The 27,112-nt window shown below is 47.9% G+C and overlaps 9 protein-coding genes across 16 annotated transcripts in view; all 9 read right to left on the reverse strand.

Moving 5' to 3' along the window:
- Window positions 1-38: 38 nt before the first annotated feature.
- On the reverse strand, window positions 39-2,593 carry LOC136195570 (HHIP-like protein 2). 2 transcript variants are annotated; one of them, XM_065984939.1, is made up of 9 exons: window positions 1,712-2,593; window positions 1,444-1,607; window positions 1,074-1,393; window positions 881-1,010; window positions 689-828; window positions 549-630; window positions 433-491; window positions 291-341; window positions 39-234 (listed from the first exon to the last, which is right to left on the reverse strand). In XM_065984939.1, the coding sequence occupies exons 1-9, from the start codon at window positions 2,570-2,572 to the stop codon at window positions 155-157; spliced, it is 1,887 nt and encodes a 628-aa protein (XP_065841011.1). In that variant the 5' UTR covers window positions 2,573-2,593; the 3' UTR covers window positions 39-154. The 2 variants fall into 2 exon arrangements, with proteins under 2 accessions (XP_065841011.1, XP_065841020.1); XM_065984948.1 differs by lacking the exon at window positions 39-234 and having other exon boundaries at window positions 325-379.
- Window positions 2,594-2,968: 375 nt separating this feature from the next.
- Window positions 2,969-4,742, reverse strand: LOC136195616 (transmembrane protein 184C-like). Its single transcript, XM_065985008.1, has 9 exons — window positions 4,455-4,742; window positions 4,366-4,402; window positions 4,113-4,315; window positions 3,988-4,062; window positions 3,841-3,934; window positions 3,667-3,779; window positions 3,584-3,614; window positions 3,465-3,536; window positions 2,969-3,406 (listed from the first exon to the last, which is right to left on the reverse strand). Exons 1-9 carry the CDS (start codon window positions 4,715-4,717, stop codon window positions 3,005-3,007), a joined length of 1,290 nt encoding a protein of 429 aa, XP_065841080.1. The 5' UTR covers window positions 4,718-4,742; the 3' UTR covers window positions 2,969-3,004.
- A 6-nt stretch (window positions 4,743-4,748) lies between these two features.
- LOC136195598 (heparanase-like) lies at window positions 4,749-6,493 on the reverse strand. Its single transcript, XM_065984983.1, has 7 exons — window positions 5,995-6,493; window positions 5,788-5,947; window positions 5,490-5,738; window positions 5,326-5,437; window positions 5,170-5,273; window positions 4,979-5,116; window positions 4,749-4,929 (listed from the first exon to the last, which is right to left on the reverse strand). The coding sequence occupies exons 1-7, from the start codon at window positions 6,482-6,484 to the stop codon at window positions 4,773-4,775; spliced, it is 1,410 nt and encodes a 469-aa protein (XP_065841055.1). The 5' UTR covers window positions 6,485-6,493; the 3' UTR covers window positions 4,749-4,772.
- A 21-nt stretch (window positions 6,494-6,514) lies between these two features.
- LOC136195637 (WD repeat-containing protein 31-like) lies at window positions 6,515-7,578 on the reverse strand. The gene has a single exon (XM_065985027.1). The coding sequence runs from the start codon at window positions 7,576-7,578 to the stop codon at window positions 6,535-6,537; it is 1,044 nt and encodes a 347-aa protein (XP_065841099.1). The 3' UTR covers window positions 6,515-6,534.
- Window positions 7,578-9,830, reverse strand: LOC136195587 (uncharacterized). The gene is made up of 7 exons (XM_065984972.1): window positions 9,390-9,830; window positions 9,300-9,315; window positions 9,029-9,239; window positions 8,916-8,971; window positions 8,750-8,857; window positions 8,357-8,694; window positions 7,578-8,301 (listed from the first exon to the last, which is right to left on the reverse strand). The coding sequence occupies exons 1-7, from the start codon at window positions 9,543-9,545 to the stop codon at window positions 7,765-7,767; spliced, it is 1,422 nt and encodes a 473-aa protein (XP_065841044.1). The 5' UTR covers window positions 9,546-9,830; the 3' UTR covers window positions 7,578-7,764.
- A 71-nt stretch (window positions 9,831-9,901) lies between these two features.
- LOC136195627 (protein SGT1 homolog) lies at window positions 9,902-11,720 on the reverse strand. The gene is made up of 13 exons (XM_065985018.1): window positions 11,693-11,720; window positions 11,596-11,644; window positions 11,451-11,541; window positions 11,331-11,400; window positions 11,191-11,264; window positions 11,088-11,141; window positions 10,995-11,029; window positions 10,877-10,941; window positions 10,724-10,820; window positions 10,566-10,673; window positions 10,428-10,515; window positions 10,176-10,378; window positions 9,902-10,116 (listed from the first exon to the last, which is right to left on the reverse strand). The coding sequence occupies exons 1-13, from the start codon at window positions 11,710-11,712 to the stop codon at window positions 10,015-10,017; spliced, it is 1,056 nt and encodes a 351-aa protein (XP_065841090.1). The 5' UTR covers window positions 11,713-11,720; the 3' UTR covers window positions 9,902-10,014.
- A 21-nt stretch (window positions 11,721-11,741) lies between these two features.
- Window positions 11,742-15,379, reverse strand: LOC136195549 (OTU domain-containing protein 4-like). The gene is made up of 18 exons (XM_065984896.1): window positions 15,216-15,379; window positions 15,080-15,163; window positions 14,977-15,027; window positions 14,882-14,928; window positions 14,754-14,823; window positions 14,614-14,695; window positions 14,398-14,556; window positions 14,277-14,341; window positions 14,151-14,228; window positions 14,077-14,102; window positions 13,944-14,029; window positions 13,827-13,891; window positions 13,723-13,741; window positions 13,578-13,672; window positions 13,484-13,525; window positions 12,885-13,431; window positions 12,789-12,829; window positions 11,742-12,714 (listed from the first exon to the last, which is right to left on the reverse strand). The coding sequence occupies exons 1-18, from the start codon at window positions 15,363-15,365 to the stop codon at window positions 11,860-11,862; spliced, it is 2,562 nt and encodes an 853-aa protein (XP_065840968.1). The 5' UTR covers window positions 15,366-15,379; the 3' UTR covers window positions 11,742-11,859.
- An 87-nt stretch (window positions 15,380-15,466) lies between these two features.
- LOC136199638 (leucine-rich repeat serine/threonine-protein kinase 1-like) lies at window positions 15,467-23,680 on the reverse strand. Its single transcript, XM_065989886.1, has 13 exons — window positions 23,590-23,680; window positions 23,322-23,532; window positions 22,897-23,270; window positions 22,588-22,848; window positions 21,588-22,524; window positions 20,841-21,539; window positions 20,566-20,788; window positions 20,334-20,516; window positions 20,235-20,277; window positions 20,058-20,185; window positions 19,747-20,007; window positions 19,550-19,688; window positions 15,467-19,488 (listed from the first exon to the last, which is right to left on the reverse strand). Exons 3-13 carry the CDS (start codon window positions 23,225-23,227, stop codon window positions 15,584-15,586), a joined length of 7,110 nt encoding a protein of 2,369 aa, XP_065845958.1. The 5' UTR covers window positions 23,228-23,270; window positions 23,322-23,532; window positions 23,590-23,680; the 3' UTR covers window positions 15,467-15,583.
- A 27-nt stretch (window positions 23,681-23,707) lies between these two features.
- The window catches only part of LOC136199632 (uncharacterized), a 43,053-nt gene continuing 39,648 nt past the window's right edge, over window positions 23,708-27,112 (reverse strand). For all 7 annotated transcript variants that reach the window (XM_065989873.1, XM_065989874.1, XM_065989876.1 and 4 more), the window contains 4 exons: window positions 26,806-27,108; window positions 26,484-26,750; window positions 26,057-26,428; window positions 23,708-26,004 (listed from right to left, as the gene is read on the reverse strand). In XM_065989873.1, coding sequence (XP_065845945.1) covers window positions 23,927-26,004; window positions 26,057-26,428; window positions 26,484-26,750; window positions 26,806-27,108 — 3,020 coding nt within the window. In that variant the 3' untranslated portion in view covers window positions 23,708-23,926. The remainder of the gene's footprint in view (window positions 26,005-26,056; window positions 26,429-26,483; window positions 26,751-26,805; window positions 27,109-27,112) is intronic.

Here is a 27,112-nt window from a genome sequence, read left to right on the forward strand (position 1 = left end):
CGCAAGGGGAGGGGGGTTGATCGAAGAAGCCATGCATGCTCGTTGATCTCTCTCCACCAAGCCAAAGCAAGTAAAAATATCGATCGATCTAGCCTCAAAATACAAAATTCTCAGTCCGAATAAGATCACTTAAACAGATAGTCTGTCTCGTTGACTAGACAGTTATGAGATATTGCAGCAAAACCGCCAGTAAAAGGAGCGCGAGAAGCGGTCGGTGTTCAACATCGCCATCAACTAAAAACCGCAATACTAACCTCAACGAGAGAGGGAGGACGCGTGGGGAAACTAACCAGCTGTATTGTCCGGACGACTAACGAATGTATCGTCCACCCTACTTCCGTCTAAGGACGAGGATGCTATTAGTTTCCTAATGCATCATCTACCCCCGCTTTTTTGCGTGTTTTGAATAAAAGGGCTCCCCACGTTACGCACCTGGTTGCGTTTCCGGATAGGTTAGGTCGCTTTCGTCGCACTGAGAAGGATCGTTTCGTCTATAGAGTTCGAGAACCTTTCGCCCCCTCCCCACGGGTTAGTAATTAATTATTTACCTTGCCGGATCGACGAGTTGGTAGACTTTGCCGCCTTTGTGTGAGGGCGACGCGTAGTCCGTCGCAAGCAAATACAATTCGCCTGCGAAAATATTGCTATTGGGGGATTATCCAATAGGGCGACGACTTTTCTCCCCTACCGGATTCGTCTTCTCCGAACGACAAAATGTTCTTTGGAAACGAGCCAACTAATCCTGTATTACATACGGTTTCGTCTCCGAGGCAGAAATCCTCGGACATCCATTTTCCATCGTCGCCTTCAGTCAACCCAAAAAGCCGACTAGAGGTATAAATAAAAAGACATATATATTTTCTCAATTGAACGGGCGCACCCGCTCGTGTAATCTCCAAAAATGTATTTCCCGTACAAATTCGGAAAGGCGCAACCTCGATAGACGAACCCGCCCGTCACGGATTTTCCAACACTGTGATCATACACGTGAATAGGAGAAATCGCATTACCTTCAAAAAAAATAAATAAATATGTACACGATCCGTCGCGCATCCCAATCGCGCGCAACTCACTGTATTGCGAACAAAGCGTAGAATCGTAACAGGCGAGCCCCTCTTTCGCTCTCCATCCGTGATTACCTCCCTTGACTATTATATCCACTTCCTCGTACCGATTTTGTCCCACGTCGCCGCAGAATATTCGACCGCGACCGCGTCCCGTTTCTCGATCGCCGGAATCTAGCGCGCATCGCCACGGATTTCGTAGGCCGTACGCGTAGATTTCGGCTCGAGAATTGGGTTCGTCTATGAAGGGATTATCAGGTGGAATTGTATAGGGAACATCCGGATTCGAATCTACGTCGAGACGAAGCACAGAACCGAGAAGAGTCGATCTAAAGGGGGAGAATATATGATTTATATATATAGCCTAGGTTCCTGATACTTGTCTAGTCCATTTCCAATGGAGCCCCAAGGATCTCCGCCCTTTCCTCCGTCGCCGAGAAACAGGTAAAGATAGCCATCGAAACCGAAGAGAATCTCGCCGCCGTTGTGATTTCCGGCTGGCTGAGAAACTTCGATTATAGTCTTCTCCGAAAGATGATCAATCTGCATATTCAAAATAATTAAAAATTAATAAATAAGCGAGTCTATTAACCTTATTCAAAATAATTATTAATTAATTAATAAGTAACTGTAAGTGAGTCTATTACCTTATTGGGATTCTCCTTCTCGATCGAATACCTAGCCACTCTTATCACGTGATTCGAATCCAAATCGTACGTCGAATAGTAGACAAACACGTGACCGTTCGTCGAATGATTGGGATGAAAGGCCATGCCGAGAAATCCTCTCTCGTCGCCGCGACGCGAACTCGTTAATATTTTCGTTTGAATGTCCATAAAGGGTTCGCTCAGAATCGATCCGTTCGAGAGATGAACGTAGACGACGCCCACTTGTTCGGCGATGAAAAGTCGATTCGAACCGTCGCCCGCGTGCGTTAGCACGACGGGATTGCGCAGACCGTCGATCACTTCCCGGACGCACACGCAGCCCAAATCGCCCCGCTTCCGGGTTGGGCCCGACGTGTCGACGTCGAGTACGCCCGGATAGCAGTAACTCGCGTCGGAAAGACGAGTTAATTCGCAGAATTCTTCGGCGTTTTGAGGTTGATTCGGTTTGGCGATGAATCGGGCTAAGTTGGGGCAGTTGGCGAAGAGATCGGTGCAGTAGGACGTGCAGAGACCCGGATATTGACGAGGTGTTCCCGTTCCTTCGGCGTCGTACAAATGAGCGGCGTACGGGGAGCATTGGAGGCACGTGACGTTGCGCCAGTATTCGGTGCACTTGCCGTTGCCGTCGCTGGCGAGCGCCGCTTGTAGATCCGTGTCGTTCGTCGATGTTTTGTGGAGGACGGTGTCGCGAGAGAGCGAACAGCAACCGAAATCGGCGTATTGGTCACAGAGAGTCAACGGGCGGGATGACGCAAAGGGAGGAAGAAAATCCAAGCATTGTGGATGCGACGATACGCCTGCCGCTACGACGAGACACACTAGCAAAACGTCGAGCATCATGATTTTCACGTGGCACGTGAGTCCGACGTCATCGTTTCCCGTATACCGCTTGACCCAAAAATGCTTCGAACTTGGCTGTTTTGCACGGCCGGTGGCTTATTCACCGCCTGTTGGAGCAATCTAATTCGAAGATATCCAATGTGGCGAAGTAGGCAGTCACAAAAGGAGATGGGCTCCCCTTTTAGACTCGTTCTTCGAATTTAGGACCGCAACTTCACGCAGCGTGCATGACCGTCGGCGCAGTCGTCGGATACGGCTTTCACAAGTACGAACAAGGCGCCGAAAAGCGGTACAAACGAATCGCCGAAGGAAACGAGCGAACACCGAAATGGCTGACGGGAATCGAAGCGAAACAAGACTAGATTGTAGTTCAGAGCGATGTCACCCCCCTCCCCCTCCTTGTATCATAATTTGAAAATAAAGAAAACGATTTCAGCTCGATTCAATGATTTCGTTGCTTTCAATAATTTCAGGTTGGGCTTCTTGATAGAAATTTTGCTCCTCGTCCCGACGAGAAGAAGAAGAAGAAGAAGAGGAGGAAGCTTCTCTTTCTGAATTCGTTGCATTGGCTGGTTTTGATTGTCCGCCAATGAGTGGCGCCCTTTCGGACATCTCGATTCCCTCCTTCGTTTCTGAGCGTTGTCTCTTCATCAGTTTTTGCCATTTGTAGGCGTGCTCCAGTGTCTCGTCGTGAATGTCGCGCACGTCAAACATGCGCCAAAACGACGTGCAACACGGCGGCCTTTCTGCCGCTAAATCCACGTACGGTCTATAGGAGAACACGTAGTGATGAGCGATTCCGGCTATGAACATTTCAATGCAAATCAATAGTTCCTTAATTAATCGATATAGTAATCAGAATAAAAAGAGGTTATAATTAAAGTCGTTTTACCTGTATCTGCGAGCTGGTCCATCCACTGTCAGGATCGTCTTTCTTCGGAGCAATCGCTTTCATAGCTCCCACCTATAGTATTACGCAATAGATAACGTAGAATTCTTGCTCTTACTTACTCCTTGTAAAACTGCTAAAGCAACGCTTTGCCTAATCAAAAAAATTGAATAGTTGTCTAACAGCAGATGGTTGACTGACTGACCAGAAAGAGAAGAAGACGACGGCTTTGATGAGGAGAAATTTCCAGAACGGTCGAATCGGCGCCAATTCTTTCTTCGTCGCCTTGTAGAACAACACAAGACAATAGATTGCCCACTAGAAGAACATAAAAAGAAGCGATGCAAAAGAACTAAAGAAGGACAAAGAGTAGACTAACTATTTGAGAGACATTAGTCACAAAGCAGATATACAGCCACGAATTTGTCAGAGATAAAGTCCCTTCTTCATACTTTCCAGCCAATTCACAAATACTAGAAGAATAGATTAACTGTCCATAGGATTAAAGCATCTTAATCAAACCTACAATGATATTATTGTAAGTACCAGATTCACCACGACGTATTGGTACACGCCAAAACGACACAACTGCCACATTTCCCTTATAGAAGAGATACTTAGTTTCCATTCATTGGGTCTTTGTCTTCTCACCTCCCCATTTTCCACTTTTCCAAGTAACAGAACGGAAAAAAGTGCTTGACCTGATCCTTATCTTCCAACACAGCAATGATGTCGTACTCGAGAACCAAGTATTGAGACAAATAGCACATGAAGCTATAGACGGTGAACGCCTCATAAAGTCCCACAATACTCTCCATATAAACGCGAGCCGCATCAAAGCGCAAACCAATCCACTAAAACCACCACATTTAAATTAATAATTAATTAAATAATTAAATATTACCGAACACGCCGAGTATACAGGAACCATCCAAAGTATCCTGTATCATCACGTGACGACGAAATCAAAAGTTTTTCCATTGATTTTCTCACCGTATGACGTATTTCTGTAGTTGGGGCATGGTGTAGTGATACAAATGGAAACCGATGTCCCATAGAGCGAGTGGAATCGTTAGTAGAACGAATACGGCGGCGATAAAAAATCCGATTCGACGACTCGCCGAAAGCGAGTCGTGTTCAATCATTTGCCATATGACGACGGGAAGCAGGCCCAGGAAAACGCCTATGTATATCAGTATGACGACGGCGCGGAACCATTTTCGCCATAAACCGTTCCGAAAGCAATCGCAAGCCATGCCCCTCTGTTATCCGGGTTGGTCTATGACGTAAGCGAAAGAAATGTATTGCAATTTACTCCATACATGCTGGGACTGATGCGTGCACAACAAAGAATCCATAGGTTTTTGAAGGTAGATTGACTCGATTGCCAGCTCTCATCGTGATTGGTTTGAGCGAGGGTAAATCATCATTTTCCAACGTCAACAATTTCCCATTCAATAAAATTTCTCTTTAACAAAAAATTGGTTTTTTTAAAAAGACGAATATAGAAGCCCTACTTGCTTGTAAGCCCACCAGAGCCAGGAGTGAGAACGTAGATATCTATTGGGCCACCAATAAGATTTGAAGGCAATTGTAGATTAGCAGTATCATTCCCTAGATTCATTACGTAAATCACGACCGAACCTCTTGATTCCCTACATAATGATATAGTAGTAAATCAGGTAAACAATACACGTGCATTGCATACAGGCTGCAATGAGCATAATAGCGAACAATGCGACCATCTTCATCATCGACTCGAAGAACTTTGGGGCCAACCAGCCGTTTAAATAAAACAGAAGTGTAGTAATCCTAAAGTTTACGTACACTATATAGCCAATGAGAATAAGATATAAATTTATACTGGAAATGGATAGAAGCTGGAATTGAGTAACGCGTACTTTCCTCCAATGTACGCTTGCCGACAAACGACGCTAATGTTACGAAGTGCAGCCAACCCCAACTTGTCAAGCCACCTAGGAAAAATCAATCTTTTCTTAGTTTTAGTATTCTTAATTAATTCTATACATATTTCCGGCTACAAACGCGTCTGACAAGTTGGGCGCTCCTCCTCCATAAGCGCTTGACGTCTCTCCTAGCCAAACTTGAGCAGACGGTGCGTAGTTAGCTGCAATTTGTGTCGCTCGGTTGAGGTACACTTTCAGACTGTCAAGAAGTCGAGGATTTGTAAAGTCCTCCACTTTGGCTGTTCGTCCATTTTCGTAATACTCATGCGACGTGGCAGCGTCAATCCTGTCACCCAACGCTTTTAGGAATCTAATCCATGTATATCAAAAATGAGTACAGTTAACTGTCCAGCGTTTGCCTTTCGTAGTATTCCAGCTTGTGTATGTCGTCTGGTCCTGCTAGTCGAACAGGAAAATGTCCGAGGTGAGGCAGTGAATTGATCATGTCTTTTAGAACCAGAAAATCTTTAGCCATTTGCTCTGGTTCTACCGTTTCGTTTTTTGGAAATGACTTGGGTTCTAAATAAATAAATTAATAATCGACCTCATTGTATCGTTCATTGAACCGTTTCCAAGTTCCCAGGCAACGCTGTAATTCTTGCTCGCGGTGTAATTCAATAGTTTAGCAGCATTAGTGGAGTCCCAGCTTCCGTTTGGATATCTCAGCAATGCATTGAGTCCAAAAATCAAATTCCACCCAACTTTGTTAGAAAAATCGTTAATGATATCCCATTGCCATTCCTGCAAATAGGAGTCTGCTTTCGGAGGCCTAGGACGGTCACTGCCACCTCCAGATGAATTGAAAACGACGTAATCCTCCAATGCTCCGCCCATACGAAAGACGGCCGGAGAGAGATGCTTCGCCAGATTGACGAAGCGAGGTGACGACACATCAAAACCGGACCGATTGTGACGAATAAAACTAATTCCGATCGCAACAGACAGGAAATAGTCGCCGGTATAAGCGTACATTCGACTCGTATCAACAGAAAGGATAACTTCAGTGGTAGAAGCGCAAGAAAAGCCAAGCAGGAAGAAACAGAGAAGAGAATGCATGGCGCGCGCGCGCGTGCGACTGACGCACAACGTCACGTGCTAGATTAAAATTATATGTTTAGAACTATATCTAAAAGATAGTCTTGGCTCTTGTGTTTATCGAGTAAAAGGACGCCTCGCTCGTGACTAGCGCATGCTACCGTTTGATTTTCGCACACGCACGCAGAAGTCAGTGGCCCAGATGCGGGTAACTTTTTCTCGCTCAAACAGGTGCACGCACCCAAGTCCCACACGCGCACCGCGCCGTCATTCGAACACGACAACGCGGTCTTACCTCCCCCGATCCACATCGAATCAGGCAAAAATTTAGCACACGTGACCGGAGCCTCGTGGCCTATCAAATCGCCGATAGCCGCGTCGCCGCGACGACGATCCCAAATCGTCACGCGACACCCGTCCCCACGTGACCCACTCGATGACGTCAAAATTACGTGTCCGTCATTTTCGACGTCACAATGTAGATGTATGTGACGTTGAAGGGGAAACGTTTGCGCGACGTCGCCTATTCTAGAATCCCATATCTTAACGATTTTATCCTCGCTCGTTTGCACGAACGCCGATTGGGACTCGCCTATCCACGCCACGTGCGTGACCACGTTGCGCGATATCGACTTCGTTGCGACGCATTTTCCCGTTTCGACGTCCCAAATTCGCACCGAATTGTCGCGCGATCCGCTCGCGAGACGATCGTCGGACGCGGCGACGGCGACGCCGGTGACGCTGAGCGTGTGACCGTCGAAACGGCGCGCGCATTCGCTATCGCGCGCTTTCCGCGCGAAAATCTTCGCGTCGCGCGATCCGGTGAAGACGAGCGCTCCGCTCGAGCTCGGTATCGTCTTTAGGACGGCGTTCGAGTGGTCGTCGAAGCGTGCAACGATCGAATGGCTTCGTAAATCGTAGGCGAATGCGCGCGCGTCGGCTCCGCCCGTAAATAGGACGTTTTCGTACGCTGCGACGGTTAGAACTTCGTCGTCGTTGTGCAGACGCGGCTTCGAGTTGTTCGGATCTTCGTTGGACGTCAGGGGTTTTTCGTACGATGCGTCTTTGTTCACGTTCGGCTTGGGGCCCTTTCGCTTTCCTAACCCCGCTCCCATTTTATTTGTCGGGCGTTTATTTGTTGAGTACAGTAAATGCGCAAGCGCGCATAGGCCTCTATCTATCACTCTATGTATCCATAGATATTATGTATCTATCTGTGACTGTGACTGTATCTATTCTGACGTGCACGTGCATGACGTTCCTTCCAAAGCTACTGCTATACCGTGACATTTTTAGTGAGTTCATTTCACAGTAGAACTGGCGGGGCCAGTTTGCGTACTTTCACTTGGAAGAGTACGAAGTTCCGAAGTATCCTTTTTCTTGCCAGTGAGTGAACATAGGCTGAGTGGAAGAGTAAGCCAGTGCCAGAGTAATTCTCGCACCGCTTTGAGAGTGATTGCATAATGAAGAACGGCCAGAGCCCCAATGAAATATACGCAGTCTTGCACAATATTCAAAGCCGGATACTGATATTGACGAAATTTCTCAGGACATAAGATTGACGGATCGACGTGAGAATAGTTGGGCGAATTCGCTATGACGGTTTTGCAATACAAATGCTCTCCGAGAAGATTGCGAACTTTGTCTGCAGACGCAGTAGACAGAATAAGAGCGACGCCAAATAGTAATGACGACCCTATGATGACCACGGAAATCACGAAGAAACTGACTTTGAGACTCTGTATGTCGTTGACCATTTTCCCCGCACTGCCGCCGCCGCTTCCGCCGGAAGAATCCTTGCTAGTTGCCGCGTGAGCTTTCTTGCGAAAACGACTATGCTAAAAACAAAAGAGATTCATTTTGTAAAGGGACAACAATACTAGTAAAATCTACCTCGTGCAAAGAGAAGATCATGTGCATGAGGAGAAGTATGAAGATGAACGCTGATATCACCGATGGAAGAGCGTACGTTGTCAGAAGCAACGTCTGCGTGGCCGGCAGGCAGACGCCGTTATAGGCAACTGGCAAATACGTTTTCTCGACTGCAAAATTGATGGCGACCAAGAACGCCGGCAGCATCCAGCAAAGCAGGGATTCGATCAGATGAATTCGCGTGGAGTATTGGAGAAAGAATCTGGCTCGCGTCGGAAAGCAGACGACCCACCAGATGTTGGCACACGAAGCTGTGAACCACAAAACGGTGGATATCTTCAGATAGTGATACAGGGGACCTTGATAAATAAATGAATAATAAATAAATAATGTAGAAGGCTAGTTTTCACTGACCTAAGACGCGGCAGGGAAGGGCTGGATCTCTCAGATCGTTGAGTAGATTTTCTGAGTGGCACACGACATCTTCGTCTCCAATTATTAGCAGAATTATTTCAAGAAGGGCTAGAACATAGGAGAGATTATTGACGTTTCTACGTAGTATCTATTACTATTAGCCAACCTGATCCCATCATGGCAAAAAAGAGATACCAGACCAAAATGTGAGGAAATTTCCAACTGGAGAAAATAGGCATTTAGGATTTCGACTCGTCATTGTTTGTGAACGAATCTTACTGAGTCTTTCTCAGCTTGACGAATGCCACGGAGATTATGATTCCGGGCACGAGTGCAACCACGAGGAGCATATATCTGAGCACTTTCCTGGGCACCACTTCGCTCGGGTGAATGAACCACGACAGCGATTGGCGACACGGTATAAAGCAACCTCCTCGACCGTTAGGAAATAGAGGATAGATGCAGCGAGAAAAGTTGAGCGAGAAAAGAACTGTAAAACACGGAGAGATGACAATAGGGTAAATGTGAGAAGGAACACAGATATGTTTACCTTTCAATTGGGCGTCCTGCAAAAAAAAACAAGGAATAAGACGTTAGAATCACGACGACAGAGAAGGAGTTAGGGGCTCTGCGTATATACCGTCGAGTCCGTCGTAGTGACGTTTTCGGCGTCCGTGAAGACAAACGCGAAAATGAATGGCGTGAAAGCGACGCCGAAGGCAAACGCAACGCAGGTGGCAATGACGACGAGGCGGCAAAGACGACGGCAGAGCGATGGTTCGGATTCTTCTGGCATGTTTCCTTTGCGCTGGGAAGAACCCGAATGACTTGGTATGTGTGATCACCGCCTTCACGTTGTTCTAGCCAACAGGAAACTACGCGACTTCCTTGGCGACCTTTGGTGTATTGTTCTCGCCCACAGGAAACTACGGGACTTCCTTGGCGACCTTTGTGTCCTCTAAGACCGAATGTACCATTTTGCTGACCGCGGCCTCGCCCGTCGTAAGTTGATTTGAAAGGAGACGTGTTCCTGGCTTCAAACGAGTCTGTATGGAATCTTCTCGACCAGGCGAGCTTTCGAATAAATCCGGCCCGTGGCAGACCACGATACTAGAATCCGTGGGCAGACTAGAAGTTCGCCGAACTTCCTGGTAAACCGCCCGGATCAGAGGTGTCTCCAGGAAAAGATTGCGTCACACTAGACTAGAGCACTGGACACTAGTAATCACGAAAAAAACTCAATTGAATGGTCTACTGTAGAGCGTTTAGTACTTCTTCCACTCCATTCCCTCCGGTGGCTTCATGTCAGTCTTTTTTCCGCCTATTTCGCCCCAGTTTGTACTAAGCACTGTTCCGCCAGACTCTTGCTACAAGAAATTTTAAAAATACAGTTTTTATTGATTTTCTCTTTGTTTTTTTTTCTTACGAAGGATTTATTCATGGCTCGCTTAGTTTCTTCCGATGCTCCGGAATAGATTTCCTGGAAGAATTTATTGAGCGCCGCATCGCCGTCTAATTTTTCGTCTTTTTCTTCTTTTCTAATTTCGGCGACGAGTTTGTCCCAATCTTTGCTCGCCGTTCCGTGATGCGACGACGGATACGTGGGACGAGAGACGGCGGAGTCCGACGCTAGACGAAAATCAATAAAAAATTAAGAAAAACGTTTTTAGAATTCAACTTGTTATGTGTTTTATCTTGGCAACGTCCGGTTGCCCTTCCAAAGAGGACCATCTGATCGCTTCGACTTTAGGCATTTTAAGTTCGATCTTATTGAAAAACGCCGTCAAAATGATGCCTCTTTTTATTATCACCTCACCTTGGTTGTCATGACTTTTATTATTGATCTCTGAGGCTGAATGAAGTGATGGAGATCCAGTTCCAAGCTGTAGTCACTTCCGCTTGGAAGTTTGATTGTTACGCTCACCTTCAAGCAGACAAATCATATCAAGACAATTAGGCTATGGGAACTATTACAGATTTCTCTGCGAAATTAACGTGTACGTCATCCTTTTTCATATTCTTTATCATGATAGTTATAATTACGTGTTGATCCGTTTGATACCAATCGTATCTGTAGAGAAAAAATGCATTTTTTTCAATACAAACTTTTCTTCTACAGTACTGTACCTGATTTTGGGAGGAGCAACTTTGACAGGAACATCGGGTTGGCCATCTCCAATACCAATAACAGGCTAATAGTATTATTAGAGTACATTATTATAATCTCTCTCTATATATATTTTACTCCTTCTCCGTGACCATTTTCGTCCTGACTTTTCACTACAAACCAACCCACTTCAAACAGAGAACGTTACATATCTCTCTATGAATCTCTCACTGTCGATCTCGGCGTCACATTTTCTTTTCCACGTTTTGAACGAATTTAAATTATCTGGACAGTAAAAATTAGCTAATCAATTAATCTAATTATTTTCACTAACCATCTTCCAAACGAATTCCCTCTTCGAAAATTTCCTTCGCTGATTCATATTCCTCCAAATTAAACAAAGCAATACTAAATTAAAATTAAAATTGCGAGAGACGTTCTCTCAACTAGATATTCTATTCGTCGCCTGGCTACCCCTTTTGAAGTAGAGCAGGAGCACTGTTCGAGTCTAAAGCCAACGCTGCATTGGCGTCCGATAAAGCATCTGAAAAGATGACGTCACGTTTTGCCGTAAACGAGTCGTTCCACCATTACCCGTGTCTTTTCCCATAGCTGAGTAGACTCGGGCTCGTTCGATACGATAGAGTGGCTCTTTTTCGTTCTGTTCTATTGCTTCTGTTAATTTCTAGTGCAATTTTTCGATGACTTCGAAATGATTTTGCCGTTTTTCTCGACTCACCGACATCGCTTCGGGTAGATTTCCACTCTCTAATGCCGCTTTGCCCTCCCTACGAGTGCACGGCTTGAATAACACAACGAAAGCACGAAGAACTTACGTGAAAAGTTCCGCAGCCATGATGAACGTCCCGGATCTCAATACATGTACCCGGTCATCATTTATCTTGCCCAACAATAAATACAACGACTAGACTCAATCAAGCCATAAATCTTTCTCTTATAACTCGAAACTCCCAACTAGTCTGCTGCGACGTAAATGTTTTTCTTAGACATCATTATTCGGCTGATACCAATTCGCTCCCGGAGGAACATAGTGACTTTTCTTCAAAGGTGCCACCGTCTTCAACTGATTCCCCGTCTTCTTAACAAACTCACCATGCTGCGGACTATAGTAGACTTCTTTGGCAGACGGAGAAGACGGGGTGTCAGTAGGAGGAGGAGGGGGATGCGTTGATTTTCGTACAGAAGGGCGAAATACTCGATGTTGATGAGGAGGATTTGACTGGAGATTCGACTTGGGGGGTTGATACGAAGGCAGGCGACTGTCAGACACAGCCGCCGGCTTCAACGGAGAGGAAAGAGAAGCAGAAGCAGGTGGACCTGCCACATGATGAGATGACGAGGAGGAATAGACTCTGGATCCGTGTAATTGAGGTGTTATTTGAGATTGACGATTATGATGATGATGATGATGATGATGATGATCCGACGAAGCCGACGGAGCCAACGGGGCCGGAGCCGGAGACGGATTCGACGAAGACGACGAAGAGGAGGGCACCGAAGTCGACGTCACAGTCGGCGGAGAAGCCGATTGCGCATTTTTCTCCTTCAGCTTTGCAATTTCGGATGCTTGAAACGCTTCCGCCGCTTTGATTCTCGCCTGTTCGTTGAGTTCTTCCACCGTCATCGCCGCCGCCGCCGCCGCCGCCGCCGCCGCCGCCGCCGCCGCCGCCGCCTCCGCCGTCTCTTCCTCGATTTCGTTCGCACCGCGTTCGGACGAGTGGGAACGTTCCGACGAGAGCGAGTCGGTCGCGAAGGCGAGTCGTTGCTGTTGCATGTGCCACAAATTCAGCTGGTGCTGATGAGCGATTTGCACCGCACTCGTATACGCTTTGACGTACTAAACGTAGAGAATTATATAAATTATATAAATCGCGAAATTGGGACCCGACTCCCCCCGGGGGGCATCATTACCTGAAGTCCAACGTTGTACATAAAATGCAACAGAAAACGATCTACAAATCAAAGCTGAAGCATAATGAACCCTCTACGTACGTTTTGCCATCATACCCTCAGGCAGATCATCTGGATCAGACGAAAACGGCATTGCCAAGAAGTCGGTGTTACTGCAAGGGGATTGAGGCAGAGGAAAGGGGAACCATTGAGGCTGAGGCAAAGCCCTGGGGTACATCGCTGGTGGCGTCGGCGCCACCAAAGCATCGTCTGATGGAACAGACGGGGGATCTTCTGCTGGTGGCGGCGGCGGCGGCGGCGATGGTGCGGAAACTGCTACGGGAGACGAATCTCTTTTCTTGACCGGAGAAAAATCGCCGAAGGTGATTGGAGGGCTGGCGTCTTTGGCAAACGAAGACGCTTCCGCATTAACGTCGTTTTCTTTTGCGACGGAGGCGACGGCGGTGGCGGCGGCATTATCGGTATTATCACCATCCTCTTTTGTATTCGTGACGACTGGGGTTTCTTCAATTGGAGTTGTTGAATTTTGACTTGACGGCGCGGGACTAGGGACGACGTTCTGCTTGGAAGAACGTTCTGGGATCGCTGCTATCTGAGCGTATGACTTGCTGAGTGAAGACGATGATTGGGAAGCGTGCGATCCCTAAAATCCGTTAGAATTCAATTGTTATGAATAACGACGGCGTTTGAAATACCAGAGGCGGGAAAGTGAGCGAGTGAGTTGGCACTCCTTCTGTCTAAAGCAAACCATAGAAAAAAAATAAAGAAATATAATGACGTTACACTTGCCTCCTCCTTTTGCGGTGTTGGTGGTGGAGGCGGCGGAGGAGCTGAAAGCCTTGCGCGTTGCTTTTCACTCGCGCTCTCGTTCAATTTCCCGTCATCTTAATAATTGAAATATATAGCTTATGCCAATTAATTTTTTCACTCGTACCCCCTCTTCTGAAAGGAATCTAGTTGATCAAAAAAAAGAAATCATAAACAAATACATAATAATAATGATAATAATAATAATAATAATAATAGCATTTTTGTTACTGATTGCGCTTCTTTTGATCCTGATCGACGGCCTCCCCTAGATCTTCGTCTATTCCCCGGAGAACCTGAAACGAAAACAGCTACATGAAGAGAATAGAATCAAAATACACAGACTACCTTGTTGAGAAGGCTTCATATAGTACCCAGTAAGACTTTGAAATTCAAATCCCCTCGTACGAATAAGCTGACAGTTTACGAGATGCCTACGAAATAATTCCATTGAAGACGTCTTTCTGACATAAAAACGTACTCCTTCTGAGTCTGCACATCACGAACCTAACAAAACAATTATTTATCTGCTCGCGTAATTAATTGGCTTAGTACCAAGAAAGCGTGCTTCTCTAATCTGCTTTCCATAATAGAAACGGTCCTAAACGGAGAACCGGCACCTCCAACTTGAGCCTAGAAAAATCGCATGACCTATTATTTAATTAATTAATTTCTGATTACCTCGCAAAAATCACCAGCTTGGAGCTGCATAACCGTAGCGACATTCATATCGGATTTTTGCAAAGCTAATAGAACAAAAAATCTCCATATATGTATATACTGTACATATTTTTTTGCTTACCCTGTCTCTCTCCCTTCCACACTTCTAGTTCCATGTTAACGTACTGGACGGGGTCAAGTAGTTTGCTATACATTGTCGTCGCTTCTGGACTCTTCCATTCGCGATCGCTATCCTTCACCTGCTTGAAAACCGAATTGAAGAGCAAGTTGTAGACAAGAGCTATGAAGAGAAACATGATAATTTATAAATACTGTAAATTAATTAAATGTTCTTTACATTGGCAAAGTGCTGCGTCACGTTGGAATGATAACGAGTAAACGCAATCATAGTGATTGCCTCCACTGAAAAACAGGTTAATCTAGAAGGAGAACCGTTGGTGCCAACCCCTTCCTCTAATTAGGCCAATCTCCCCGGACCTTATCATCGTAACCTTTCGACGTCACATTTTGAGGAAGTTCGTCGATCTTATAAACAATGAAATCTCGCCTTGAGATCCATATTATACATTCAAAGAGTCGGTCAAATTTTTTTCAACGCGCCTTACATGAAGATTTGAGCTAAAGCGGTCATTTCCACGTGACCGCCCCATTCCTACGAAAAGACGTCGAAAAAAAAACTTCCCAAAGTCGCGCTTCTTACGCGAGGATCGTAGAGCCGTGCGAGATAGTGATCAAACGGACCTTCGACGAACTAAACACGAAAAAAATCGAGGAAAAGGTCTCTTTTTTTATCGAAAGCGAACCGGTTCGAATTGGTCGGCGTTGCGTCGCATGTAGCCGATGCACGCCTGTCTCACGTCCCTGTGGCGCACTTGACTTAGATATACCTGTGTCGAATCGTCGCTTAGCGTTCGATTCGCTGAGCTGGCGTCTTCTTACTTGCTCGGAAACGGCCCGAAAGAGGCACGAGCCGTCTTTTGCGACGGGCTTTCGCCATAGTCCTATTTCGCGAAGTTGCTTGTCGATTTCTTTTTCTTCTGACGAAATTTCGCTGCTTCCTTTCGTCGGCGTCTGTCGCTTTCTTCCCATTTTTACGTTCAGAACATTCTTAACGCGCGGTACAAGCACGTGGCTCAGCCGGCTCATCAGCCACAGAGCGCCAAGAAAACTGTACATGACTTTGAAAGCTATTAGATAAAATTTTCCACATCATTTTTAGATAGCATAGTAGTACGGAGAGCGTATACGTGTGTACCTAGAAAAATAACCTTTATACTCACTAATGTACAGTGTACCTTTGAAGATAATCATTGCAATTTGTAATAGTCGATGCATTTTCTGAGCTCGGCTGCAGAACGAGCCTCGTACACCTCGGCAATTGTGTGAACGGTGTCCTCTCTTCCGCTCGCCGATCGCATTCGATGGTCCGTTCGAAAGACGAGCACTCGCTCCCCAATGGGCTGCAATTTCGTGACGCTAATATAGGGGCACTCGCTTCTCGCGCCGACGAGCACGTGCTCCAAAACGGGTCGACACCACAGAACGCAAACGATCGTCGGAATCGTCGCCGTCATCACGTCGAAAACGACGACGCCGCCGCCGTCGCAACCGATCCATATATCGTCGCCCACGGCGCACAGACACGTCACTTCGCGCAGACGACGTTTACTCAAATTTTCGTCCGAGAACAACGTCTTCGACGGAGGCGGCGAGAGCGCGCGAACGTTGGCGTCGTCGAGAAGATCTCTCACGCGCCACGCGCCCGTCGTTCGTCGCGTTTCGACGTCGACGCGAACGAATCGATCGCGCGCAATCGCGTCGCACATCCACACCGATTCGTCGACGACGGCGCACTCCTTGATTCGCTGCATTTCGTCGACGACGATCGTCGCGACGACGCGATTCGCTCTCGTCGTCGTATCGATGACGGCGATTTCGTTGCCTCGGACGCGCCACAATTCGCCGGGACGGACGAGAACGAGAAAGGCGGACGCGGTCGTCGTCTCGTCGCTCTTTCGCGGTCCTTCGATTCGCGTTCGAAGCGGCGGTAATTCCCATTCCCAATCGACGTCTCGAAACGATTTTTTATCTGTGACGTCGCCGTTCTGTGTTCGTTGACCGGACGGCGATTCGCTGCCGTAGAACGTCGCCAATTCGTCGCTTTCCAGAAGAGCAAATATTTTCATTTCTTTACCGGCCTTCGTTGGTTGCGATTTGAAGTCGATTGTCGCAGCTGCCGGAGTGGATTTGAATAGCGCCACCTGTCGAGCGATGACCCCTTCGCCGCACTCGAAAACGCGCATTTTGCCCGAACGGAAACCCGTCCAGAGACGACCGCGCAGCCAGAGCATCGCCGACAACGAATCGTCCGTCGAATGCGAGCTGATTTTCTGATCGGAGACGACGAAACTAAATAGGGGATCGCTGACGACGAGAGACTCGGACGCGGTGAGGAGAAGCGAAAAAGCGAACGGTCTCGACCCGTACTGATTGTCATCCAATTCAAAATCGTCGTCCTGTTGTTCTTCTTCTTCTTCTTCGGATTTTACGGACTCGACGGGCGTTGGACTGCCGAGCACTTTTTCCTTTCTCGTATTGAACTCCGATATCATTTCCCGTTCGAACGCCGCCGCGACCACTTCGCTCGGCGGCGGCGACGGCGGCGAGCGCGCCGTCGAAACCTGCTTGACGAACTTCTGCTTTCGTTTCGCTATCTCTTTCGATTCCTCCAAAGACATTAGCTTCGGTATGGAACGCGGACGAGACGGATCGCCGCTTTGGTTCCCTTGGGACAACGATCGATGGTAACGCGGATTCCTCGGAGATAACGACGCTGTTTGAACGAGAGTCGATGTGACGAGCTCCGAACGGATGCGTCGTCTTGCCCGCGGCAACATCGCCGAATCTTTCTCCTCCACGTTCTCTTCCTCCTCTTTCTCTTCCGACTCCTCTCTACTAAAAACGGGCGCTTCGATAAACTTTTCAAATATTTCGTAATTGGATATGACGGTGGAGAAGACGACGTCATTTTGGCCCACTCCTCCTCCTCCTTCTCCGCTCGTCGGCAAAGTGAGATCCTTGCAGCACAAATGAAAGCTCGGTTCGCTCATTTCGGCGACAATCTCGCCGGCTGACGGTCGCTTATTCGGCCAATATTTCCAACATCGTTTTATAAGCGCTTGCAGATAGACCAACGATTGTCCGTTGGGCAACGTGGGATGTTGACTATGCCGAATTTTGAACTCGACAACCGACGGCAAAACGCCGCTCGGAGCGAACGGATGATCCCCCGTCAAAATCTTATACAAAACCGTTCCGTAGCTGAATATATCGACGCGAGAATCGTACAATTTCCCGGCGGAATCCGCCGAGACAATTTGCTCGGGCGCCTGATACGCCGTCGTTCCCTGCGACGCTTTGACGCCCGCGTGAAGTCGCGTCGTCAACGAGATGCCGTAATCGCTCAACTTCACGTTAATCGGCGCGTCGAGCGAATCGGACCAAACGAGAACGTTCTGCGGTTTCAAATCGAGATAGCATATGGAATTCTCGTGCAGATACTCGAGTCCGAGTGCGATTTGATAAGCGATTCGATGCGTGAGCTGGCGACGAAGAACGCCGTCGTGGAGACTCGTCTGAAAGTTCGTCTCGTCGCCGTCGCCGTCGCCGGCGTCGGCGTCGACGAGTCGACGACGCGAATTATCGACGAAATCCTCGAGATTTCCGCCCGGCGCCACGTCCATGATAATGCAGGGATAAGGACGAAAGAGAATTCCTTTGAAGACGACGATATTGGGGTGGGACAATCGTTGAAAGATCATCACTTCGCGTCGAAAGTCGATAAGTCGTTTATAGCATTTGTGCGGCGTTTGTCGACTTCGCTTTTCCCGAGGCCGTATAGCCGCCGCTCGCGCGCGCGTTGCCGCCATTTTCGTCTCCGTTTTGTATTTCGAAAGCGAGAGCATGCGTCGCAGCGAACCCTTGCCCTTGCGTCGCTTCGACGACGTCGGTCGCGGCGTCGGATGATGAAAAACGTCGCCGAACGTCGATAGTTGATCGAACACTTTAACGGCGACCGTTCGCTTGTCGTAGATTCCCTCGAAAACGTGCCCGAAACCGCCGCGACCCAATTCCTTATACGTCGACACGTCGATTTCGAGGAGTTCGTTATTGAGAACGAATCGATCGGGCAGATCGCTCATGACGATGTCGGGCACGAGATGGGCGACGTCGAGATTGACGCCGTGTTTGAATCCGATTATCATCGTCTCCTCTTCGCTTACGACCCAAGCGCATTCCTCCGACGAGAAATTTCGCGCGTCGGTCGGAATGAGATGTTTCGCAATGAATTCGTTGAGAAGTATGTCGGAACTACGCCCACCGGCACCGCCCACGCAAAACGGTGGATAGGGTATGAGACATTCGGCTTTGATGTCGTTTTCGTCGAGAAGCGTTTCGACGTGATCGCACACGATTCCGAGCGCGGCGAATCGACGAAACGTGTCGAAAACGCATATGTCGATGCCCCACGTCGTGCATCGCTTGCCTTTCGGCTCGACGGACAATTTTCGCGTTGTCGACGACGACGACAATGAGTCGTTGCCGTCGTCGAGCGGCACGATCGCTTCGACGACGAGACAGCCGGACGAGTAGAAGATGACGAAACCGTCTCGCCAATAGACCGTGTGCGGATGAATGACTTCGCCTTCTTTTCCCAGCGCTAATCCGCTCAACAACCGGGACATGTCTTGCACGAGGATTCCGATCAGCTGACCCCAGAAGACGGGCGGAAGTTGCGTCGTGCTGTAGATGCGACGAACGCACGGTAAATTGTCGTCGTTCGCCGATAGGAATTGCGAGAAGGATAGATTGAGACCGGGGCGCTCTTTGGGAAGGCGAAACGGGAGTAGATAGTAGTCAGCGTCAATGGGAACGATAATGTGGAGCTTGGCGAGAAGGGTTAAGCAGGCGTTGATTCCGTCGTTGTCTTGGATTAGGTGGGGTTCCGAGCTGATGAGATGTTGGAGTTGGGTTTTGGAAACGAAACCCGATCGAGTCAAAAGAGCGGCCGGCCTGTGACTGGTCGCGGTGGCGCTCAGCGAGACGATGATCTCAGTCAAGGCGCTCAAATCAGTGAAGTAGTACTCGTATAGATTGCCGGGTGTGTCGCTGTAGTGAACGAGAGCGCCGATTCGAGTGAGAAAATTCATTGCTAGCGTACGAGAAAAAAGAGACCGGTTTTTTTTTCTCTTTCGCTTTTTACTTTGACTTACTTTGAGTGAAGTCGTCTTCGTCTTTTTCCGATTTTTCCAGATTGACGATCCAGCTGAGATATTTGCGACGACAGACGACGGCAATTTTCGAATTGCTCTTCATCAATTCGAGTGCAATCGTCCGATAGTCAAGAGGAACCTTTACAGTAGAAGGACAATAAATTCCATATAATGCATGTTTGTACCCTTATACTTACTCTGTTTGGAAAGCAATCCAGTTCAAAATAATCATCGCCGTCTTGTTGTCGCGCCAATTCCATAGCAACCCTGACCAATTCCGCAGACAAACGACTGCGACCTGCTTTTGAAGTCTGATCGACACTGATCATGGAACAACTCATAGAATATTTCCACGTTTCGATGAACTGTAGAAGACGCTTTCGATTTTCGATAGCCTGGGCGCTCCGATTTTCCGGACCCATCGAAGCGACAAGGACTCGCACGGTATTGCATTTCACCTGAGAATATTTTAGATATTGATTTGAGGGTGTGCGATTCTCTTATTTGCCTGTATTTTTTCTAGCCAGTTTTCGACTTCGTTCACTCCGTAGGCGCCGTCCGATTCGTTCCACAGGAGCAAGTGGATGGTGTTCTCGTTGAAGAATGCATGTTGCAAGGCCGGGAAACTCTCTTTATCTAAGAAAAATAATAAGAGGAAATTTCTATTTGGCGCTAGAGCGCTTACCCATTATTTCCCACACTTTAAAAGTAGCCAAATCAGAAGCAATCTGAAAAATGACAGTTTATTGCAATTATAAACAACGCCAAATACATTGCGTTCTACTTGTTCTCCTTTTCTCAGGGAAAACGAACGTTGCCGTTGCAACGACGGACTATTGCTATCTCGTCGATCTTGATATAGAACCATATTGGTGACAAGAAGATCCTTCAAGTTCTCCTTCACTACAGACGCCGATTCGGTGCAAAACTTTTCTCGAAGCTTCTTTAGAACCTGCTCCCTAGAAAACTAAAGAGAAATCAGCCATAAATAAATAAATAAATAACGTATCGCCTACGTTGTCTCCTATCACAGTCATTTTCACTCCGCTGTGATAATCGACGTTGTAGTATTTCTCCCTGATGATGCTTCTCACTCTGGAGTAGTGCACTTTCGCCGATTGGCTGCTGACGAGGTTCGGATTCACGGCCAAAGCGGCAGCGTGCGAGTCGTCCAATTCGACTTCGTACAGTCGTTTCATTGTGGCCAATTCGTCGGGATACGACTTCACCTTTGGATTGCTAAAACAAATCACAAAATGTCGTTTAAATAATTCTAAATAGGATACCGTACCCCTCGAGATTCAGTGTCGCCAGAAACGAAAGTTGAAATATCGCTTTCGGAAAAGCGTTCAGCTTATTTCGACTCAAGTCGAGACGAGACAAAGAGTCGCGAAGCGACAGCGGAAACGAGTCGATCGTCTCGAGCAGATTGCCGGACAAGTCCAACGTCTCCAAATGGGGCACTTGCCAGAAGGACGAATCCGGCAACGACTTGATCTGATTACCTGAACACACCAAATGCTTGAGCGACGTGATCTGAAGAAAAGCGAGCGGCAAAGACAGAAAAATATTCTCGCTCGCTATCAGACTGGTGACCGATTTGGGAATGTGACGGAACTCCGTCTCTCGAGCCGGACCGAGACAGTTGGCCTTCAAGTTCAAATGCTCGAGAAATTTCATCTTGAGCATCGATATTGGGAGTCGTATGAGCTGATTGAACGACGCCTTGAATCGACGAAGATTGAGCGCGTCGCCGAACCACTTGGGAAGAGTGATGATCTGATTGCGCGACACGTCGAGATGCGAGAGACGAGGACAACGCCAGACGTGATCGTCGTCGCCGCCGTCGCCGATCGGCACGTCAAACTTACGAGGCGGCAGAACATCGATCCGATTCGACGATACGTTGAGCGACTCGAGAGATTCGATTTGGAAGAGATAAAGAGGAAGAAATTCCAATTTATTATGCGAGACGTCGATCGCTTTTAATCTAGAACTCGGTTGTCAAGGAGAAACGGATTGGCATGCGCTTGGTTACCTTAGTTGCGGTGCCTCTCTGACGTCATAATTTTCGTCGCCACCTAAAGTCGATATTTCGTTTCGAGAGCAGTCCAATTCTTCCAAAATCGGAAACGTGCCGTCGAGCAAATGAAAGGGAATCGATCGGAGTTGATTTCCCGACACGTCGACTTTGGTGAGCCACGCGCTTCTCTCCGTCTCGATTCCGCGCAGCCAGCCACCGTCCAACAGGCGCAATCCCACCCGACTCCAATCGACTTCGCAACCGCTAATCGGCAAACGATTATGAAGAAAAACGCGACGCATTCGACATCGAAACTTCGCCAAAGCGCGTCCAAAACACGCGTAACAGTCCTCCGGCAACGACGACTTCAACTGGGCGCCCTTCTCGACGAGCAGCAAAACGAAATCGTCTCGACCCATCCGACAGGAATTCACGATGCTCTTCTCATAGTCGACAGCGTCGCCAAACTCCTTCAAAGAATCGAGAAGAGTCTCAAATAGAGCGACCGGATACTCGCAACGGGAAGTAACTTCATCGAGGAGAACCTCGCACGAGCACAGATCCGGATGAAGAACGACGTCTTGTTTGCGTAATTCGTTGACAAGGTCAACGTATTCGTTCAAAAAGGCGTCGTAAAGAACGGAAACGTCGAGCGACGCGCCTTTCGAGACGAGATAGCTCATCGCTTTTCCGCTGCCGGCTTTCGCCGCCGATTCGACGGCGCCGCGAAAATCGACGCCGATGTCGAGCGAGAGTTGAATGTCGTGGAGGGCTTCGAGTGCGACGACGTTGTCGCACTTCGCCGCCTCGCGAAAGAACTTGTGGACGATTTGCGGCGACGCGCTTCCGTCGTCGTCGTCGGCTTTGAGTTGAGCGAGAGCGACGACGTCGCCATTGCCGCCGCGACGAATCGACGTCAGAATTTCGTCGAATCGATTCGAATCAAAATCGACTAGAGGAACGCGAAGACAGAGGGCGTTCGCTGCTGCGAAATACCATGAAATTTCTACCATACCTATTTCGACTTTTGTGATGTTGAGCTCGGCCATCGTCTCGTGTGATAGTTCCCGTATATTGATAATTGCTTTGACCGGCATCAGGGTCACGAGGACGACGTTTTCCGTGCGATCGGACAGCTTCAGACCTTCCCAGACCATTTCGCGATATTTGATGTCGATTGCGATGCTTAGATTTTGACACAGCAAGTCGACGTGCGCCCAGGTGAGACGATTCAAATTCAAATTCAAAGTGAAGGCAACGGAACAATAATTCAAAACTAAAAATGAAAAAAATTAAAATTCATTATTAAATATTGATTTCTTGCCTTCTAATTTCGGATATTCCGTCTCAGCTGGATCAGCCATGAGATTTCGCGAGGATCGCTCCTTATTGTAGTCATCGATTAGCGCGATTAAATTTGAATTTGGAACGGACTGCGATACGACGTGGGCGAGCAATTGAAGATTGTCCGGATTGATGAGACGTTTCGTGGAGAGCCAGCCCAAGAGATACGACGCCGTCTTGATGCCCTCCAGCTGAGTGCGAGTCATCATGCCCAAGCATTCGCAATGACGCTTGAGATGGTCCAATTGCTGCGACGAAATTTCGCTGGCGATCGTTTCGAGAAGCGATCGAAAATTCGACATCGATTCCATTTCTTTCTTTGCGTGGGGGTGCGTCGATTGTCACGTGAAAAATCTGCATTTCCTGCTTTCGATTTGATGAATTGCTTTGTTTGAGGCGACTTACTGGTTTTTGATGAAAAGGGGCGTTTCTCTAGATTTCCTTGGTTTGTTTTCTCTGCTGTCGTTAGCGTTGCAAGCTTCCTGGCGGATGCGGCACACTTTGCGTCGGATTGAATCGATCTAAGACCGCGTTCTGTTCATCGAATGCGGCTTGGACGACTCCGGGCACGTTCCGGCGAAAGGAACTGCGAAAAGACGTGAAAAGCTAAGCTAAACTGCAAGACGACGTCGATTAGGTACAGAATAAGCAGAATTTCGCCGTTAGTTCTTACCAACCGAAGTGAAAACGATCGCTTTGGCTTTAGCTTGGAGACAGATGCGTTGCTTGTGCAGCGTTACGACACCTCGAGCTATTCTTACGACAGTACTCGTAAGTAGACACGTGACAAGACGGAAATAGAGACAGCCGCTCTTTTCATTGGGATAATACGCTAGTCCTGCCCGTTGCCACTAACTATAACATTCACTGTCTAAAATTACAACCATTTAGGACAAATTGACTCCAACGATCCGTAGTGTGCAGGTTACTAATGGTTATCAGTAGTAGTGCCTACTAAGTGATTTGTGCTGTTAAAGTTGTATGCGCGTGCACTGAAAAGGTTTCTGTGCCTACAGGTAAGTTGTCGGCTCGGACGAGACGCCGGTGTACGACGGATTTTCGAATGCCTTTTCTCCACTAGGATCCTTCTTACTACCTGTAACGGGTCCCGATGTTGGAATGCCGGTGTACGAAGGATTTTCGTAGGACAGTTGATCGCCGCTTTTCGTCGCACCGGTATCGCCAGTTTCTGCCGCTGCTTCTGGCGAATCCAAATCCTCTGTGCTGATATTCGCGTAAGCCGAACCCTGAGACGACAATTTCTTTTCTTTCTTCTCTTCTACCTCCTCGCGCTCTCTCTGAGGAATCTCCACGTACGTATTACGCTTCTGATCGCTCGGCGCAGAATGCACATCGCCACTACTCATATCTACGTAAACGTCTTTGGATTGAGGCAATAGAGCTTCTTGTTTGAGCATTTCGGTGACAGAAGGAGTAACAGGACTCATCGGCGTGTAATCCTCTTGAACGGACGGCTTTGATTGGGTCGGCGTCATATCTAAATAACTCCCAGATGTGTCGCACAAATCCTGCACAGCGTTGGCGTCATCCGTACCTTCAGACGAAAATTTCTCTTTCGGCTCTTTCTGTGGAACCTCCACGTACGTATTACGCTTCTGACCGCTTGACGCAGAAGGAACATCGCCACCCCTCATATCTACGTAAGGGTCTTTGGATTGAGGCAATGAAGCTTCCTCTTCTAACATTGGATCCAGAGCCAATTTGGCGCCAGAAGGAGTAGCAGGACTCATCGATGTGTAATTCTCTTGAACAGGCGGCTTTGATTGGGTCGGCGCCATATCCAAATAACACGCAGGTGTATCGCATAAATCCTGCGTATTACGCTTCTGATCGCTCGACGCAGAAGGAACATCGCCACCACTCATATCTAAGTAAGCGTTTTTCGATTGAGGCAATAAAGTTTCTTCTCCACACATGGAATCCAATTTCGCACCAGAAGAGACGGGACTCATCGGCGTGTAATCCTCTTGAACGGGAGACCTTGATTGGGTCGGCGTCGTATCTAAATAACTTGCATATGTGTCGCCCGAATCTCTCATATTTTGCAAAGCGTTGGCCACGTCGCCCGACTTGATTCTTGCCGACGGATTCCTCTCCCAACAACGGAGCATCAGCTGGAACACGGACCGGGGACACAGTGGCGGACACTCCAAAGTCAAGCTACCCTGAAGAATGCCGCCGATTACTTGCTCGTTGTCTCGACCGAAATACGGCTGATAGCCAAACACGAAAATCTCCCATAAAAGGACGCCCATTGACCAGACGTCCGATTCGACAGTGTATTTTCCGTCGGTGATCGCTTCCGGTGCCATCCATCGAATCGGCAACGTGCCGCCTCTGCGACGATAATACTCTTCCAGGTACACATCTCTCGCCATACCAAAGTCGGAGATTTTCACCGACAATTGATTGTCGTTTTCGCCGACGAGACAGTTTCGCGCCGCGATGTCGCGATGAACGAACTTGCGCAATGCGAGATAGGCGACGCCGGATGCCGCCTGAGCGGCGATGTCGACCAGTTGCGCGATCGAGAGAAGAGGACGCGGATGCATCTCGTTGGGACGAGCTTTTCGAATGTAGTCCTTCAAATCGCCGTGTTTCATCAGTTCCGTGATGAGATAGAGTGGTTCGTCGTGCGTGCAGATTCCAAGAAGACGAACGATGTTCGGATGATCGAAGTCCATCATGATTTCCATTTCCTTTCGGAAATCTTCGGCCGTTTCCTGCGACGATCCTCGCTTCATCGTTTTTACGGCAACTCGCGTTTTATCTTCGCCTTTGACGATTCCCGTGGCCCAGGCGGAATAGACTTTTCCGAATTGACCTTCGCCGAGTTCGTCTTCAATTTTGAGTCGGTCCTTGCTGAATTGGAATTCGTCATACGTTGGCCACGTCATTAGCCAGTGAGATCCTCCGTCGTTCAAGCTTTGGCGTTGGTTCTGTAAATCCTGTTCCAATTTTGCCTGACGACGTCTCTTTTGCACGCATATTATGACAATCACGAGTACGATTAGTACCAGCACGGCTAGAGAAACAACTACAGCTATGACCATTGTCGTGTCACTTTCTAAATAGACATAAATAAAAGCGAGAAAGAAACAACCATTCACATGTTTTACTCTCAGTTCCTAGATGGATTGGCGTCTGAATTATGAGCCAGCAAGGATCGCTGCTCGGACCGACGTTAGCTTGGTTGCAACCAGCGCTTTCAGCTTCCATAGTTACGGTGTACCACTGGTCGAAGTCAATCGTAGACTCATCGACCTCCAAGGTATCTGATTCACCGACCGATTGCCCGACGTACTTGGTATCACTAAAGACTTGCCCAATGCCCGTTTCGTTTCCTTTGAACAAATTGACACGGTATCCTCGACGTTCACCGCGCCAGTCCGACATAGAAACGTCCGTGTAATTTAATCGAATCGCTTTCACTTTGTCTTGATTTCCCTGAAGAGCTTCGCAAGTGTGAATCACAGCCGCAGACAGGGGAGCTGGAACAAACGACATTAAATAACATACTCAATTGTCATTTGAGCACATGCATACCTGCTGCGCAAGTAGAAACGTTTTGAGTTCCAAATGCACCTGCTCCTCGCCCAGAATGCGCTCGAATACGCACGGTATAGCGATGGTAAGGCTCGAGACCGAAGAATTCCGTTTCACCAGTCACGTTCGTCGTTTCGTATACGTGACCTTGATCAGACGATATGTTTGCTTCCACTCGAAATAGAATTCCATTAGGCTCGACTGTCCACGAGAGTTTCACCCACGTCGAATTCTTGCCGACCACGGCAATGTTTGGTTTATCAGGTACTTAAAAGAATTCGATATTTGAAAAAATGAAATAATTACTTATTGCGAGACAAACCTCCTTCTCCAGTTCTGTTTTTTCCAGAAGCGAAAGGGCCTTCCGCATCGACGCTACACGTTTCTGCCGCGATTTCTACGTGATATACGGTGTACGGCGTTAGTTCAGTAAGCAGCGCTTCGTGATCTCCAGCGTCAAAGTCTGTTTTAGACAGTTTGCTACTGTTGAGCGGCCAGTACAGCGCGACGAAGCCGCACAAGACGCCGTTCAAGTCAAATTCCAAAGGCGAAATCCAACTCAGAAGAAGCGTCGAGCTTTCGTTTGTTTGGCTAACAGTGAAATTTCGCGGCGCGGACGACGGAGCTAA

This window comes from Oscarella lobularis, chromosome 1 (assembly GCF_947507565.1).
Source record: "Oscarella lobularis chromosome 1, ooOscLobu1.1, whole genome shotgun sequence".
NCBI lineage: Eukaryota > Metazoa > Porifera > Homoscleromorpha > Homosclerophorida > Oscarellidae > Oscarella > Oscarella lobularis.